This window comes from Rana temporaria, chromosome 5 (assembly GCF_905171775.1).
Source record: "Rana temporaria chromosome 5, aRanTem1.1, whole genome shotgun sequence".
In the NCBI taxonomy this organism is placed as follows: Eukaryota; Metazoa; Chordata; class Amphibia; order Anura; family Ranidae; genus Rana; species Rana temporaria.
The window spans coordinates 143,969,672-143,988,457 of record NC_053493.1 but is presented as its reverse complement, the minus strand read 5'-3'; the positions used below and the strand labels follow the sequence as shown (position 1 = coordinate 143,988,457).

The 18,786-nt window shown below is 40.1% G+C and overlaps 1 protein-coding gene across 1 annotated transcript in view; it reads right to left on the bottom strand.

Moving 5' to 3' along the window:
- Positions 1-661: 661 nt before the first annotated feature.
- Positions 662-18,786, bottom strand: part of VPS41 (VPS41 subunit of HOPS complex) — a 377,598-nt gene continuing 359,473 nt past the window's right edge. The window contains exons 26-29 of the mRNA XM_040353190.1: positions 13,549-13,648; positions 8,796-8,840; positions 6,640-6,719; positions 662-983 (exon numbers count right to left, since the gene is read on the bottom strand). Of these exons, the coding sequence (XP_040209124.1) occupies positions 903-983; positions 6,640-6,719; positions 8,796-8,840; positions 13,549-13,648 (306 nt within the window). The 3' untranslated portion in view covers positions 662-902. The remainder of the gene's footprint in view (positions 984-6,639; positions 6,720-8,795; positions 8,841-13,548; positions 13,649-18,786) is intronic.

Sequence of the window (18,786 nt, the reverse complement as noted above, 5' to 3'; positions counted from 1 at the left end):
CTTTTACAGATGGTTGCACACCATTATTCTCATTGCACAGACTTTTGCTCCTATTTCCTTATTCACATCCATTCAGTGTATTGTGAGATTTATCCAAACATGGATGTTGGTGGACTTACCAATTTCAGTTGTATCCTCTAATTGTTGCCCAGTTCATTGTAGCCAACTAGCCATCATCAATTGATCTTGCACATATGTCCATTTAGAACTTATGCACTTTATTATGGGTACACATCATTTTAACATGTACCTATAGTGTTAATATATCTTTTATATACCCCTATTCTGGGTGTATCATTTTTTGTTATTAATTTGCACTTATATCACTAGTATTTTATGCACATTATTATTGATATGTAATATATTGTGTTCATATTTGGTTTATACACACATGCCAATCTAGCACTGCACATTTCTATTCATACCTTTATACAATTTTGTCACATTGTAGTGTCAGCGGCTGTTTTTTTGGTAGCGCAGTTTTTACACATTTCTGAGTATACCTTTAGTAACACTTTAATAATAATTGCATTTAATCTTTATAACAATACTATCACATTTTCTTCATATAGTCTGATATTGTGGAATTGCAATAAACACTACACCATTTTGTCATATTTCAGTAATAATTAACAGTACACAAATGAAAGCAATTAGACGGTTTGAGACTTGTGTTTTTATAGAATGTAATCAAAAATACATACAGCCTAAGACACGGTTTCTGTAACAGCTCCTTCAAGATTTTAGCAGAATATCTAATGTAAATTGTTTTTTGTCAGCCAGTCAACAGAAGAACATTTATAGCAAAAGTATAATACATCTCACACAAAGCATCATCCTGAGATGCCGAAAAGGACAAATTAGAGAAATGCTTCATAGCTCCAGGGTGTAGGGACATCATGCTACTTCTTAATGTCTAGGATTGCACTCCCAGGACCACGATGTTTTGCACTACAGATATTGCAGAAGTAAACAGGAGACATCTAAAAAAAAAAAAAAAAAAAAAAAAACAATAAAAATAAATAGATTTACTAAAATAAAGTTTTCCAACTGACAGATTTGATTGCATGCATATTAAACCAAGATTAATATTTCTTTCACTAAGAAGAACTATGCCCGTTATATATTTTCCTTCCCCTTGACATTCAGTATTTAAAAGTTATTTGCAGTTGTTTATTTATACTTTATATTGTGCAAAGGGTCTGCCTGTTACACTTTGTGGTCAACAGACAGACAGACGAGACCCACAGTACCAGCATGAGCTCTCTGGTCACTATTTGCCATATGGGAGCCCTGAAAATAAACTATGCAGACAGATAGGCACCTGGAGGTGCTCTTTTATCATCCTGCATCCATATCTATTTCAGTACAATTGATTGGACAATCTCTCATTGTTCAAAATGGAGATAGTGATGTCATAGCCTTATCACTTACCTTGTTTAATCAGAAAATGACTTGTATTGGTTGAAAAAAACCCATCAAGGCATCCCCTGAATGGCAGCAGTGCTGCGCAACAACAACCTGGTGTGCAGAGGGGACGCCGCTGGAACAGCAACTTGAAGCTCAGGGCTTCTGAGGAACTGCATGTAGGGCAGAGTACTACATTTTCAGCATCCCCTATGGCTCCAAGGATATCAGATACTCACATCAAACCAATGTAAGTTTGCAAATAAAATAATTCCTGGGGTTCCGTTTTAAACATTTGTTTTTTTATTATTAAAGTAAATCTTTTTCTGAGAGGATTACCATTGAAAGCCTTATTTTGGAAATGCTTGTTCCCTCTATGTTTGCTGACCATTTGCTTCAATACTTTATTAGGAACTGACCCTGGAGAAGCATGCAGAAGCATCATGACACTTAAAGGATCACTAAAGTAATTTATTTTTTTGCTGAAATTACTGTTTACAGGGTATAGAGACATAATAGTTAACTGATTCCTTTTAAAAACGATTAAAAATAGATAAAAAGCATTCATACAATGTGCCTCCTAGATGCAAAAACAAAACTGAAACTAGTTTAGTCTTTGCATGTTATTTCAAGCCTCTGTGCTGGACAGTGCCATAGAGAGTCATGGCTAGGAAAACAAAACTATAGTCTCCCATGACTTTTTTCATAAGGAGCCAGACAACCAGGAAGTGTCCACAACAGAGCAGAATTACAGCAACATCAGAGAAAAAACGAACAATGAGGACATGAAACCAGGACTGCAGTAAGGTAAAGGAAGCTATTTAGCTAAAAAAAATATTTCCTTTAGTGACCCTTTAAGGTTCGAAGGCCCAGAACTTAAATTTTTGCAGAATAGTTGCTTAAAATATTAAAGACAGAGGTTGACATCCAGGTGACTAGCATTTGCAGAATGATAATTTAGCAATGGCAGCTTTGTGTTCTTCTCAAGAAGTTCTTTATTTAAGGGTTTTCACTGAAAACGTATACTAGTTTTGGGTAGGTGCCAGGGGTTAGGCACACCCATTAGTTTATCCAATGGGATTTGTACAATTTACTATTAGAAAATAGTCCCACTGACTTGGTTGTATTTTAATTCATTTATATTACAAAGTTACTCCTGATGCAGCCAACAAGTTAACCCTCCATGATGGTTGTGACAGAGATGGGAATTCCAGTGGAAAAGTGTCTCTAAAGAGAAAGACAAAGCCAATGGATAATTTACCCCGCCTGACAGCACCCATGTCCAAAATAGCAGCTTTGGTAAATTGGTCCTTTAAATAATGTATGATGTAGGAAAACAAAATATGAATAGTGCATAGTACAAGCAGTAGCACATGGTTGAGTATCACAGAGCATTTATTTCAAGCTCCATTAAACACTGCATTACAATAAATGTGTATTCGTAAGGTCATACATCAAATAGAAGTTACATGATTATGCTTCAAAATGTAAAACACATTAGTGGACCGTGCCGATGGGCTTGTGTCATTGGCATGGAGATTATTGGGAATTTATTGACAGATGCAGTGGGTTTTTCATTCCTTTGGACTTGCATGCAAATGGAAAACCTTTTTAAAGCATGGAGTAAAGGCAACAAATCAAAGCAAAAGCTTTCCCATTCTCTCAAAAGGGGTGTAAGCATTTTCCTTTGAAAATACTTACCTAAATGTTATCAGTTATAGGTGGAGGTTAGTGGACCTAAAGGGGCTGTAAAGGTTCAAATATATATATATACATATATATATATAAAAATAACAAACATGTCACACTCCACTGTGCAGCTTTTTTTGCACAGAGTGGTCCCGATCCTGGTCTTCTGGGGGGCTGTCTCGGCTCTTCCCCGCATCAGCTAATCCTCTTCATGGGAAGCTCTCTCCCAAGGGTGTTAGCTTGCGGGCGCGGTCCTGTGCTATAGCTGCTAACTGTATCACCCCCTGATGCGCCGCGTCATTGGTTTGACTGACAGCAGCGGGAGCCAATGGCTGTGCTGCTATCAATCATCCAATGAATGAGCCGAAAAGAGCCGAAAAGCCCGGTCGAGAAAAGTGCTCATTCATAATGCAGGACTTTCGAGGGCTCAGGTAAGTAAACGTGGGGGCTGGCAAACATCAGATGTTTTTTCACCTTATTGCATAGAATGCATTAAGGTGAAAAAACATGAACCTTTACAACCCCTTTAATTACCTTCTGGCTTCCTGTATCTCCTCTAGCAAGGTAAACCTTCTACAGTTCCTTTAAGACTCGAGAAAAAGTGTGCTTTAACTCTCCAGCACTTACTAAAAACGAAAATAACAGTTTTAGGTGAACTGACCATTTAAACAGTTGCCTTTTGTGGGGCAAAACAACAGGTTTGCCGAAATGCTCAAATACAGCACATACTGACCTGTTCTTAAATCACTTGCTGTTTTGTATAGAAAAAAAGCCCTGTGTCACCCTAACAGGAGCTTACACAAAGCTGACAAGACTCCTTTCATAAATCATTGGGCATCAAGGGTAGGAGAAGCGAGTCACATGGTCTTCCATACCCATAGGTATCAAATGTTTTTTTCTCGCATTGGCTGAAGGGAATAGCAGGACAGCACAGAAACGCTGAGTATTTCAAGCTTGGGAAGGGGGCATTAAAGGGAACCCAATGCTTCTTCCTTTATGGGCAAAGCACAGGCTTGCTTTAAAGTAAAGTAAAATATATTTTTTTTAGTTTTTTTACTTTAACGTATTCTATGCATTAAGGTAAATAAACCTTTTAGTAGTTGTACCTTCATACTCACTCCCTAAGCACTTACCTGAGTCCTACATCGATCCATCACTGTGCCAGACTTCTCTCCACTCTCTCACAGGCTTGGCTGAGAGCGGTAGGAACCATTGGTTTCTGCTGCAGTCAGTCGAATACTGTGAGGTGGGAGCAGGGGGTGGGGCCAACCCCACACATGTGCCACTATAGGAAGAAGCTTTCTATGGGGTCACACAGAGTGGAGACAGCGCCGGAAAGGGACCCCACACAAGGTTGTAAATTGACTTTACAACTGCTTTAAAGAAAACAAAAATGTAGAAGGTAGTCAGTGGATGTCTGACAGTCAAGATACCGCTACAAAAACTGCTCAGCAATTATTTTTGCTGGCATCTTCATGATTTTAAAGGACTTGTATACACCAGAGTAGCTGACAAATGCAAGCTTTTACATTTGAACACTGAGCAGCTCAAATTCAAATGCTTTTAACCTGCTTTTCCTGCAATGCAAAAGCATCTTCAATAGGGTATGCTGCATTTAGAGAAACACAACACAATGCAAAGCAGGTCAGATACAGCCCCAAAACAGTCATCCACATTGTACCATTGAGGTAAATGGAAATCTGCTGACCTGTGTCTGATATGATTTTATTTTTCAATAGATTTTATTAAGGTTATAAACCATATCCAGATATAAAAAACGTACAATACAGCATAGAGAGAAGTACCGAAACATGGCAACATTAATGACCTACAGCATTGGTCATTAATGAACGGTTGTAGTGCTTTCTTGGGCTAGGACTATAGTTCTGAAGAACAGAAGATTGATCCTCTGAAGAGGAACTGCATGGGTCGGAAGCAACCCCATCTAAGACGAATGGTCATCTCAGCCATAAATTGATCACAGTAGCTAGTCATTATGCTTAAATACACAGCTCACACACTAGGAGTTGGACGAATGGCAATCGACCAGTGGTCACAGAACACTCCTCAAACTATCAAAGGGTTTAATAAGTAGGACGAAGGGGAAAAGGAGAAGAAAAAGAAAGATGAAAGAAAGTGAATAGACAGCGAGCCTCTCCTGGAGCACTAAGAGGGTAGCCCCATATCTGATGAGGTTGACCCTGTCAGGTATGTAATCCAGGGGTCCTACAGTAGGTGTTTGATATGAGTTTCAAACTAACATCAAACAATGCTCATTTACACAAGCCTTGAATTACTTAGACCTTTATGAGCACATTAAGAGAATGTGGTCACACCTGGGGAACCTAAATTATTCTTAAAGGAATGTATAGAGCAGGCATCACTAAATGGCGGACTTTGGTCCAGACCTGGAATAAGCAATAGGTCTGTATGGACGTCCGCGACTGTGCAATTCAACTGCCTGTGTCTCCACCATTTCCCATGCACTCCATCCAAACTTGTCAGCACTCCCTTTCTCTGCCCTGCTGTGAAGTTGACAATATCATCTTCACTGCAGGGCAGAAGAGGGGAGGGCTGGCTGATCTGGATAGAGGATGGGAGCAGCCCCATTTCCAATCACCCACTAGTATTCAGGAAAAGTTGGAAAGCTCCCACTCTTCATTCAGGCAATCGCAGCACCTGCCCCCTGACCTTCTGTGTAAGGTAGGACTGGGTGCAATGTAAAGGGAAGGCTGTAATTTATAGGGGGGTTGTAATGTAAAGGAGGGCTTCCACATAAAGGGGTAGCATGATATGTAAAAGAGGACTGCACTGTAGAGAGTGGTGCTGTGATATATGGAAACACTGTGATGTCAATGGATATGCTGTGATGTATTTGGAGGGACTGTGATGTAATTGAGTTGTAATTTAAAGGGGGCTGCAAAGTAAAGGGAGCTGTAATTTGAAGGGGGGGATCTGTGATGTAAAGGGGAGCTATATTGTAAAGAGGTACCCTTGATGAAAAGAAGGGACTGTGATGTAAAGAGGAGCACAGTAATGTAAAGACAGGCCCCTATTAAGTAAAGGGGGGCTGTGATGTAAATGGGGTAGGACATTGAAGTGAAGAGGGTGACTTATGTAAAGAGGGGACTGTTATGTGAATTATTTGAGTCTTAGAACGTTACTGATCAGACCTCTGTGAATTTTAATTCATTACCCCTGGTTCAAATACATGTAAACATGACAGCTTGCTGAACTCTTGTTCAGTACACTCTATTTTCTGTAGAAGAGAAACTTTTTAAATCCTATGTATCGCCTTTGAATGCGAGTGGAATACACTCAAAATAGATATATGCTAATTTGTAAGGGTCATCTAACTCATTCTGGCTAGACATTCTATACAGATACAAAAGCTTCATAGAAATAGTGCAGTCATTTAATCTCCTCTCTTAGATGCTGCCTGATTGTGATGCCATCCCAGGGGTCATGTAAAGCACAGCAATTCTCTCTCTGCCTATATCAGCTTATTTGAGATATTTAAAGTAGATTATGGGAGTTGCTTACTGTGTTCCCAACAGGCAGACACTCTCTATGGAACATGTGTCTGCAGTGAAATACCACCACACCAAGCGGTTTAGAAGTATCTGAAAAGCAAAGGGAAAATATTGCATATTAAAACAGTGGAGCAAATGTGTTATTCATTGAGCATAAACACCACTAATTTGAAATATACAGAGATTTCATAATAATGTATCAAAAAGTGAAATAACTTTAAGCATTTTAAAATGGTTATTTCATATTTACCAAAAAATTGCCTATGCATGCAGAGCTGGTGCTCAGTGGCGCATGTCTGTGCCACATGAATGACAGCTTCCTGCACGGGGCTCTATTCTAGGCTAATTCAGCCATAGCCTCTAATCAAAAGCTGAATGTAAACAAAAGGGTGGGAATACTGGTGTCCATATTTGGGAAATAAAAAGTCATAGGGTGGACAGCCATGAAGGGGAACTAAAAGACCAGTTCCCCATCAGGCCTGCTTGCTTCTGATTAACAGTGAGCAGCAGTGGGTGCCATAGATGTAAGAAAATGCAAAGGGACCTGATGTGGAACTAGTCTCTCAGTTCCACCCCCCACTACGGAACCCCTATGTGGGATGGGCACACTGCCAGGGAGGGGGGAGGATACTGCAGAAGAGGTATCCATGCTGGACACCCCAAACTGAGTGTCAGCCTCTGACAGAAACAGGTACATGAATCTGGTGCAAATGCTGACAATTTTGATACGTAGGCCCAACAAAATTCTAAGGGGCGTCTACAACACATCTTGCTGTCGGTTACAGTTCGGTCTCTTTGCTGGGAGCATGCTATAGAGCTTGCTTCCAGCATAAAAACATGCCTCATATATGCAGTGCCATGGAAGCAATTCCACCTACGCGATGTTGCATATAACGTTGGTGTCAAGGGGTCAATGAATACATTAGTGGATGGTCCTGTGCACAGGCCAATGTAAGAACTACAACCCACTTCACAAGTATGGTAATTATAACTTCCTATATGAGGAAGTAATCAAAATTATAACCATGACCTTGACTTTCCTTCTTATTTTTTTTTTTTCTACCGGAATAAGTACACATACATTAAGAAAAAGATCATGGCCGTGTTTTATATGCCACTTGTATCTACAGAAGAAAAAACACATCAATATGTGGAGAGAGAAAAGTGTGAGATGAAGTGTTTTTAACTGCATTTATAACATGAATACCAATAAGATGGATGATTAACAACCTGCTTGGCAGTCTCACAATATATGATGTTTGTGTTATCTCTCTAGAAAAAGCCCCACAGACAGTTTTTACTTTGGCAAGGCTTTCTTAATTTATTTTTCCCAATCTCATATACAATTGTGTTGCATGCTCGTCATAGGATGATGAATGCTATTTATTCCAGACTGCAATGACAATGAGTAAATACAGAAAAAACATTCTCTGCATAATTTGTATCCAGGGTAATAATCACAACTTGTCGGAAATCCATGTCATGAACAGTAAAAAAAAGCTGGAGATCATCAGAAATAATTATTTCTATGCATGTCAGACACCAGGACAGGACATGCAAGTGTATTACATACATTAGCTGACAGTCACAGTGCTTAGAATGTTAAGATAATCATGTATCACTCACCGTTTATATAGACCCAAAACCAAGAATGTTATGTAATGTAATATACTGCAGCTTACTAGTCATTGGTGTGGTGGCTGCATTTGTTTTCTTTTTCCAACCTTTTTTTGCTTTATTTTCACTTGGTAACACACTTCCTGTTCCACGGCCTACGTCTTTCCTTTGTTTCATCTATGGAGAGAACCATGGTTGTCACCCTAGGCTGCTCTCCTGATATGGACTACAAACATTTTCATATCTCTTCATCTCCATTACATGGTAGGCAGGGCAATTGGCATGTTACAGAAGATGGCTAGTAAGGAACATGGAAGTTACAAGGGCACCGCCTTTCTGGTATTTTGTGTACTTGCTGAAAATTTTCTTTAAAAATAAATAAATGCAGAAACCACATCTAAGGAATGTATGCTGCAACATATTGCATTTTTAATCTTGGGTTTGTTTATTCTTTATCTACATTTACTGTTCTTTGTCAACCTGTGAATGATCACTGAGTGGTAAACATAATATGATTTATTAACTGTAAAAGGACAGGAAACACAGTACCTGTTGGCAGAATGGGTGACAAACACACTTCACAAATATTGTCCTCTGAAAAAAAATAGAACACGTATTAAAAAAAAAAATAGATCAATGAGCAAGAACATATGCATACTGAGTAGATGAATGCTGCTCTATGTAACCTCTTTGATTGTTACTATTCCCACACATAGCAAATTCCTTTTTCATTTATAATGGTCAGGACTTAAAAAATGTAAGGCCCGGATTCACAAAGCACTTACGCCGACGTATCTCGAGATATGCCGCGTAAGTGTAAATGTGCGCCGTCGTATCTATGCGCCGTGCCCACAGAACTAGATACGCCTGAAAATAGGCTTCATCCGACTGACGTAACTTTCCTACGCCAGCGTATCGTGGGCGCATATTTAGGCTGGCCGCCTCATTGCAAATATGCAAATGAGGGAGATACGTCGATTCACGAACGTAGTTGCGCCCGGCGCATTATATACGCGGTTTGCGTAAGGCTTACGTCCGGCGTATAGTTATTCCACATCTATGAGGCGTACCTCATGCAAACGTATGGACCAAGGAACACAGCCGTCGAATTTTGCGTCGTTTACGTAGTACGTGAATAGGGCTGGGCGTAGGTTACGTTCACGTCGTAGGCAGTGATCCATCGTATCTTAGGGAGTAGTTTCGACGTGATTCTGAGCATTCGCACTGGGTTGCGTCCACAGGACGGTGCATGTGCCGTTGATTTTAAGTACTTGTCTGTCACTCGGCCCATCATTAGCATGGGGGTCACACCTCATTAGCATGGCTCACGCCAACTTCCACCTACGCTGGCTTACGCCGAGGAAACCCAGCGTAGATTTGACAGCGAGTGGGAGCGAGTGCTTTGTGAATACTGTGCTTGCCGCTCTGCGCTACGCCGGCATAGCCTAAAAAAGATACGCTATGCCGGCATAAATATGCGCCAAGGCATGTGAATCCGGGCCTAAATGTATACATTAGGGGTTCCTTGGAGGGAAATACTTATTCTCCCGACAGAAACTCTTGGCACCAGCAGCTCCCTCTCTCTTGTCAATGTCAATGTTTTGCTCTAATCAGGAGAGAAATTTGTATAATGGAAGTGTCTTGAGGTTTCTCTGAACCAAACAGTTGAGAGCTGGGGCTGGGCTGTGAGAAGAAGACACTTTCATTGCTCCACGCTAGAGGAGAACTGTGTCACCATGTAGGTCCAATTTGAGGAGTAACCCACTCTGTGGAAGCACAATTCCATTCACTGTGTTCCCCTAGTCTATCTATATCAGTCTGAATATAAAAACACTTGTTGCTGATTGAGGTGATCTATACATGGAATTGAGATGTGCAACAATGTCTCTGGAAAGAATAATATATCTGTGAGATACGGATCTTTATTGCTGTTCATTTTGACATGAAACCCTTGAAGAAAACACCCGTTAAGTTTTTAAAACAAATTTTGTATTTCCAAATGTGTTGACAATCCTCTCATTTCATAGCATCGTTAAAGGATCCTTTGTAAAGAAGGTACTGGTACAAGGTGGCAGTGTACATAGAAGAGTCTGGGGGTACAAGGTGCAGTGGATTATTAGTGGAGAATTACTGGAACCTGCCTCATAAAGAGAAATGAGTGGGAACTATGCAAAGCGGTAAATGGTGTCATGACTGTTACCTGATGAACTGGGGATGTTAATCTGGAGACACACAAGTTAATACAGCAAAAAGAATCTGATAACTAGTGAATGCCCTATCCACAACAACAGAAAGCAGCCCGATTTGGATGGAGAGCGACCCTCTACGTCTGCTTCTGAAGAGGTCAGAGCAGTTCAAGCTGAAATTTACACACAACTGAATGAGTCAGCAGATGAGTGACTTGTCCCTTTTTGAATAGTTTTAATCAGATGGGCGATTTGATGTCTCATCAGCTAGCCCATAGTGCCTTCAGAATGCTAACCCATATTGCCTTACATTTATTTGTTGATCAAAGATTGTATGTAGACAGCACGTGACAGGGAACACAGGCATCCAATATTTATGAAAGTAGAGAATGCTGAAGTGGAGTGAAGTGGAGGTTGCAGCACTAGAATAGAACAACCGTAGAACATAGGAGAGGTATACTGCCTCTTCTTTTGCATAGTAGGTAAGGTTGAATAAACATAATAGTCCATCCAGTTCAACCTGGGTAGGTTTACATGTGTCAGTGTCGATAATCATTTCCCATACCCCTGTATGTTGTGTTCTTTAAGATGCACGCCAAAGAGACTTTTAAAAATATCAATATCCTCCGTTGACACCACCAATTGTGGAAAAGAGTTCCACATCCTTGCCGCCCTGACCATGAAAAAAACCCTGCCCTGCTCAAGGTTAAACAGCTTATCCTCCCTCTCAAGCCTCTCTTCTCCAGCGAGAATAAATTTAGTGCCTGTAGTCGTTCCTCATAATTGCGGTACTCCAGTCCCCTCATCAATTTCGTTGCCCTTCTTTGGACTCTATCCAACTCCAGCACATCTCTTCTGAGGACAGGTGACTAGAACGGAATGGAATACTCCAAATGTGGCGTAACCAGAGTTTTATAAAGTGGCAGGATTATCGTTTTATCTCTGGAGTATATCCCCTTTTTTATGCATGCTAAAATTCTGCCGGTTTTGCTAGCTGCAGCTTGATATTGCATGCTATTGTTCAGTCTGTCTTCTACTAGGACCCCCAGATCTTTCTGTATCTTTAATTTCCCCAAATGATCTCCCTCCCACCGTATGTTTGTCCACATTAAACTTAATTGTCCACGTAGTTGCCCACCCCATTATTTTGTTCAGGTCTTTCTGTAAAATTTCTATATCCTAAATTGTAGTTATTGCCCTGGTCATTTTTGTGTCATCTGCAAAAACTGAGATTGAGCTATTTATCCCATCTTCTATATAATTTCTGAATAAATTCAACAGAATGGGTGCCAAGGCAGAGCCTTGGGGTACCCCACTTACCACTCCAGACCAATCTGAGTACACGTTATTTATCGCCACCATTTGGACATGCCCCTGTAACCAGTTTTCCATCTAAGAACAAACCTTATGATCCATGCCTGCAGACCTCAGCTTGTAGATTAAGCTTTTATGGGGAGGCCCCTCCTCATCTAGATGGCAGCTCACTTCCTTGTAAAATGTTAACAGATTGGTCTGGCAGGAACGACCCCTCGTACTACTAAAGATACCTTTTTTTTCCAGCAAATTCTTGGATATAGTCCCTTATCATCCCCTCCAATAGTTTACCTACTAATGATGTTAGGCTGACCTGTAGTTTCCAGGAATATGTCTCCCTTTTTTGAATATTGGTGTCACATTGGCTGTACTCCAATCAGCCCGGACAATTCCTGTTAGTATGATGTCCGCAAAGATTAGTAATAATGGTCTAGCTATAACCTGAGTTCTTTGAGGACTCTCGGGTGTAAGCCATCTGGTCCTGGTGATTTATTTTTGTTAAGCTTATCTAGTCTTTTCTTGACCCCAGCCTCTGTTAGCCACAAGAGTACGTCCTGTAATGTGCTACTAACAATACTGCCTTAGTCGGTATACACCTCTTTTTCCTGTGTAAAAACTGAGAAGAAAGCATTTAGTACAGTTGCCTTCTCTGTGTCTCTCCTCTGCTATGTGTCTTTTTTATTTTTTTAACTGCACTGATTTCATACTTACGCTTCTTATTGCATTCCTTGTATTGTTGGAATGCTGACAATGACCCCCCTGCATTACATTTTTTAAAGGCCATTTTTTTCTCTTTCATAAAACGTTTTACATAACAGTTTAGCCTTCGCTCTTCTATTATTATTGCCCATTGGAATATGTTTAATATGTTCCTAATGCTTTCCCATTTTTCTTCTGTGTTTCATGTTTCTAAGATTTGGTCCCAATTGATGTCTTCTAGTATTGAGCACAGTTCGTGCCTCCTTTTTCTATGATTTCCTTTTTCTATGATTTACGCTAAATGTGATCATCCTGTGATCACTAGATCCCAAGTTTTCCCTATTGCGACATCTGAGATCAGACTTGGGTACTTCATAAATAATAGGGATCTTTCATCCGGAGAGAACGCTCAGTGTCAAATGCACAATATACTGAGGTGTTGAGCACTACACAGTGACACTCAGAATTCCAAGTACTCAGAAAAGAGCTATGATGTCCAATGCCCAGCTCATTTCTTCTTTGTAGATGAAAAACGTACATGACTCTCCTACGGGTCATGAACATCTTAAAAAAAACTCCATAGCAAGTATGTGCTCCACATCTGACCATCAGTTGTCTTTAATGTTGAATGTCTAGATTGTCACATCCCTGTGAGCCCGGGTTGCCATGCATCTTGTGAGCCGGGTTCTTGAAAGAACGCTGCATAGAAAAGTGCTTGTACATCCTAACATGAGCGTTGTTCTCTACAGCACTGAGGATGACCCACCACTGATGCAGGGGAAAAAGAATAACCCCACTTGTTACCTGAATAAACAGACAACACCTAGAATTTAGGTATGCAGGCTGAAAATGTTTTAAAATTAACCGCAGAGGAAAGGGGTGTTCCAGGGGTAGGGAAGCCCTAACCAAAGTTGGGCTTAAACTAAGATAACATTCTCCTCTGTAGTCGTATGCTGAAAATTAAAAAAAAGTTAATTATTCCTCAAGTTGTAAACACGAAAAAAAAAAAAATAAGAAATTGTGCATTGTACTTTCTTAATCTAATCTTCAATCCATATAGTATTGCACATTAAAATTGAGAATATTAATAAAAATGAACATACCATCAACCAGCATAGATCTTGACTGTGTTCTGTGCATTTTATTTAGCAGTGATAGGGAGTCCGATACTAATATTTTTTTGCACCCTTCCCTTAGAAGTATCTAAAGGAAAAAAAAACACAAAACGATATAAGCACCAATCCAATTCAGAAGAATATAACAACACATTAATTATATTATCGGATTATTGTGTTTGTAAATAATAAAAAAATAATGTGATTCAATATCATTTTAAAAATTATTTCCCACTTCCCTATAAAAAAAGAAAAAAAAAACATATTGGAAATAAATTAGCTGTAACTCTAACTGATTGACATTTGGTTGGGTAGATTATTTTATTATTGGGTATATTATTTTGTATCCTTTGTTGCGTCTCAGTGGTGCTGGTCTCCTGCAGCCTCTGTCTTTCCACATGCATGTACTCCAGTGATGGCTGCATGAAATTAACGGTGACAACAGTGGATTAAGCCTGTACTATGTGTGTTGAAACAGCCACTTGTAGCCTCCCTATGGAGAGTGTGTGGAAGGGTGACAATGCAGTAAAACAATTCAGGGACAGAGTGTAGTCACTTTATAACAGGAAGTGTCTGCACAAAAACCTTTATGGTAAGATTAAAACATATTTTGATGAAAGCTGCAGACTTTAAGATAATGAAAATATTTGAAATTGTTTCAAATTTTCTAATGTACATTTGTCATTAAACACATATTTCCCCAATATCCTAAAAATTTATGTAGGGGATGTTGGAGCAGGTAGAGGAAGGGACTTTTCTATTATGGACTGGTGATCAATACATACAGGTGCATCTCCTAAAATATCATCAAAATGTTTATTAAATTTAAATTTAAATTTATTCCAGTAATTTAATTCAAAAAGTGAAACTCATTTTATATAGATGCGTTACACACAAGTTGATACATTTCAAGCATTTCTTTCTTTTTATGTTGATGATTATGGCTTACAGCTAGTGAAAAGCTAAAAAAATCTGTATCTCAGAAAACTAGAATATTATATAAGACCAATAAAAAAAAAAAAAAAAGGATTTTTAATACAGAAACGTTGGATTACTGAAAAGTATTGTCCATGTACAGTATAGTATGCACACAATACTCAGAGCTCCTTTTGCATGAATTACTGCATCAATGTGGCGTGGCAGGGAGTCGATCAGCCTGTGGCACTGCTGAGGTGTTATGGAAGCCCAGGTTGCTTTCATAGTGGCTTTCAGCTCATCTGCATGGTTGGGTCTGATGTCTCCTATCCTTCTCTTGACAAAACCCCTCACATTCTCCATGGAATTTAGGTCAGACGAGTACTTTTGGCAGTGTGGGCTGGTGCCAAGTCCTGCTGGAAAATAAAATCAGCATCCACATAAAGGAGATTAGCAGAGGGAAGCATGAAGTGCTCTAGAATTTCCTGGTAGGGGGCTGCACTGACTTTGGACTTGATAAAACACAGTGGACCAATACCAACAGATGACATGGCTCCCCAAATCATCACAGACTGTGGAAACTTCACACTGGACCACATGCAACCTGGATTCTGTGCCTCTACTCTTCCGCCAGACTCTGGGGCCTTGATTTCCAAATGAAATGCAACATTTTCCACAGTCTGTGATGATTTAGGTAGCCATGTCATCTGCTGGTGTTGGTCCACTTTGTTTAACAAGTCCAAAGTCAGCACAGCCCTCTACCTGGTAATTCTAGAGCACTTCATTATTCCCTCTGCTAATATGCTTTATGGAGATGCTGACTTATTTTTCCAGCAGGACTTGGCACCTGCCCACACTGCCAAAAAGTACCACTGCCTGGTTTAATGATCATGGTGTCACTATTGCTTGATTTGCCAGCAAACTTGCATGACCTAAACCTCATAGAGAATCTGGAGTTCTGTGAAGAGGAAGATGAGAGACACCAGACCCAACAATGCAGACGAGTTGAAAGCCACTATCAAAGAAACCTGGGCTTCCATAAAACCTCAGCAGTGCCACAAGCTGACTGAATCCATGCCACGCCACATTAATGCTGTAATTAATGCCAAAGGAACCCCGAAGTATTGAGTGAATACTATACTGTACATGGACATACTTATTAGTAAGCCAACATTCCTGTATTAAAAAAAAAACATTCATTGGTCTTATGTAATATTCTTATTTTATGATACACTGAATTTCGGGCTTTCACTAGCTTTAAGCCATAATCCTTAAAATAAAAAAAAAAAAAAAAAAAAAAATGCTTGAAATATATATCACTATATCATAAAATATTTGGGTTTCTCTTTTTGAATTAAATTACTGAAATAAATAAACTTTTTGATGATATTCAAATTTTATGAGATGCACCTATGTATCCGCACAACTGTAATGGCACTGCTTTTTATTTTGATGGGGAAAAAAATGAACTCCAGGTAGCTAAATAAAAAATTTTATATCCATATATGGCAGCTGTTTTGGCTGCCAAAGGATGTATATTAACATCCATTTATTCCCGAGATTTACACAGTCCTGTTAGGTGGTAAAGAAGAACTGACTTCTCTCCTCTGCAGATTAATAATCTCTATCTCCTGCATGTGATTGAATAGGGAAGGAAGCAAAAGAATGTCATCCCTCTGTTGACACTGCTTTCTCCTCCTGTCAGCTTGTTCCTTGTCAGCCCATGTGTATGCAGCAAACCTGAATGGCTTATTACTATGCCCCTCTCTGTCACAGTGTGCATACAACTGTACAGGGAATTACAAGCAGATGCAATTGTTAAAATGTAAGTATTTACAACTGCTGCATTTAAACATATATTTATTCTTAATGCATATATAACTGCATTTACTACTGTTTTATTTATATTTCACTGGTGTTCGGCTTTAAATGCAAATCTGATCAATGGCTACAGAACACAATGTTGCTTAGCAATACATTGCTCTGTAAAAAAAAAAAAAAAATCAGCAACAGAAGTGAAATATGAACACCAGAGTTGGAATACACATATGCATCCTATTTGCCAATGGATTTGGAATTCTGTCCAGCTACTTTAGTGATTCATACACCCCTCGTAGACAGCAAAGGAAAGTGGTGACACAGTGGGGTTGATTTACTAAAGCAGGCGAGTGCAAAATCTGGTGCAACTCTGCACAAAAAACAATCAGCTTCCATTTTATTTTGGTCAAAGTTTAATTGAACAAGCTGAAGTTAGAAAGCGATTGGCTACCATGTACAGCTGCACCAGGTTTTTCACTCTCAAGTTTTAGTAAATCAACCCCAGTCTCTCTTACAGATAAGAAATACAGTATTCTCACCTCCCAACCCATGGTCTGTTAAATGACAGGGACAATAAAGGAGCAGCACGCTGATAAGTTATTGACTCTGCTCACTACCCTGTTGACACATGTGCATGCAGCAGAACCTAGCTGGCTATTAGTATTGTCTCACCTTCTTACCACTAAATTCATATTTAAAAAGATATATAAACTTAAATGCTCTTTTAGTATCTTCCCAGAGTATCATTTTATGTTTTAGCTCAAGAAGGAAAAAGAAAACCTTGCAGTGGAGGCCCACACACTGCAAATGCGAAATACTCCTTATGTCTAGTGGGAGATGAAATGGCGGGTTTGCTTACATTATCCGAGTTTTTGTCAGCTCCGGTGCTGTCCTCTTCTCACTCTGGTGCTTCGTGCTGTGGCCAGTCCTTTTAACTTCATCACATACAATATAGGCCAGGGATATGCAATTAGCGGACCTCGAGCTGTTGCAAAAGTACAAGTTCCATCATGCCTCTGCCTCTGGGTGTCTTGCTTGTGGCTGTCAGTCTTGCTATGCCTCATGGGACTTGTAGTTCTGCAACAGCTGGAGGTCCGCTAATTGCATATGCCTGATATAGGCTATCACCCTGCATTGTAGGTGGAAGAGAGCAACTGTGGCTAGCAGCACCTTAGAGAGGTGGCTTTGCAGGACCAGTCACTGCTGAAGGGACTGTGGTTGAGGGAGAACTAAGGTAAAGTTACATCTTATTCCCCACCCCCCCATGTAAAAAAAAATAGATTTTTGTACTCATCGTAAAATCCATTTCTCCGAGTTCACTGACAGACAGAGTGCCTCCTTAATCTTGACCATTGGGTTATATCACCTCTGCAGGAGGGGCCATCTTCAGTCAGTATATAACCCCCTAACTGCTCTAGGTATCCAGTTTAGTAGAAAGCAGTAATAGAAGTATCAAAAACTCCATAGAGGGGTGGGTGATGTGTCCATCGATTAACTGAGAAATGGATTTTACAGTGCGTACAAAAATCTCCTTAGTTCATCAACGGACACAGCGCCTCCTTACTCTTGACTATTGGAATATCCAAAAGCAGCGCCAAAGAAAAACGAGGGATTTGGAAGATAACCCAAGGCTAACCAGGACACAGGAGTCTTAACCAAGTCACAGGAGCCCCATCTGAAAAATACAAATTTGAATACAAACACCCCTCAAGAGGGAACCCAAAAGAAGCATAAGCGGATGCAAAAATGTCTACTTGATAGAATTTGATGAAAGCATGCACCGACGACCAAGTGGCCACCTTGCAAACCTGTGATATTGATTCTGATGACGGAAGAAGTACTAAGCTCCTGACAGGGATGAAGAACCACCTTATCTTTGTGGACCACCAAATAGTGAGTACAACAGGATAATGCTGTAAAAAAAAAAAAACGTACAGGTGGAGCCACATACTACCGACCTCCTTGAATGAAGGAACAAACTAAAGAGTGCATGGCTAGGGGTCGCTGAAAGAAAACTGCTAAGGCAGACACCTGGCCCTTGATGGTATTCAAAGCCAACCTAAGGCCAGCACCCCGTTGAGAGAAGGCCAAGATCTGAGCTATAAAAAAGGAGCGATGATGAACGCCAATCGATCACACCAGAAAATGTATGCTTTCCACGTATGATGGTATATCTTGCTAGAAGTCGACTTCCTCGCCTTCAGCATAGTGGGATCACTGATTCAGACAAACCACTATCCCTTAGTATCTGGCTTTCAACAGCCAATCCATCAAAACCACCCACTGTAAAGCAGGATGGAAGCTCCGCCCTAGGGACAACTGGTCCTCTCCAAGAGGTAGCCACCAAGGGACGTTTACGGCCACCAGAACGACCAGAAGACTTTCACCCTCAATCCTTCGCAGGCACTGCGAAAGAAGAGGAAGGTGTTGGCCTAACAGCAGCGCTAGGATGACTGCGGCATCCAGAGGAACCCGTGACATTGCCACAAGTTT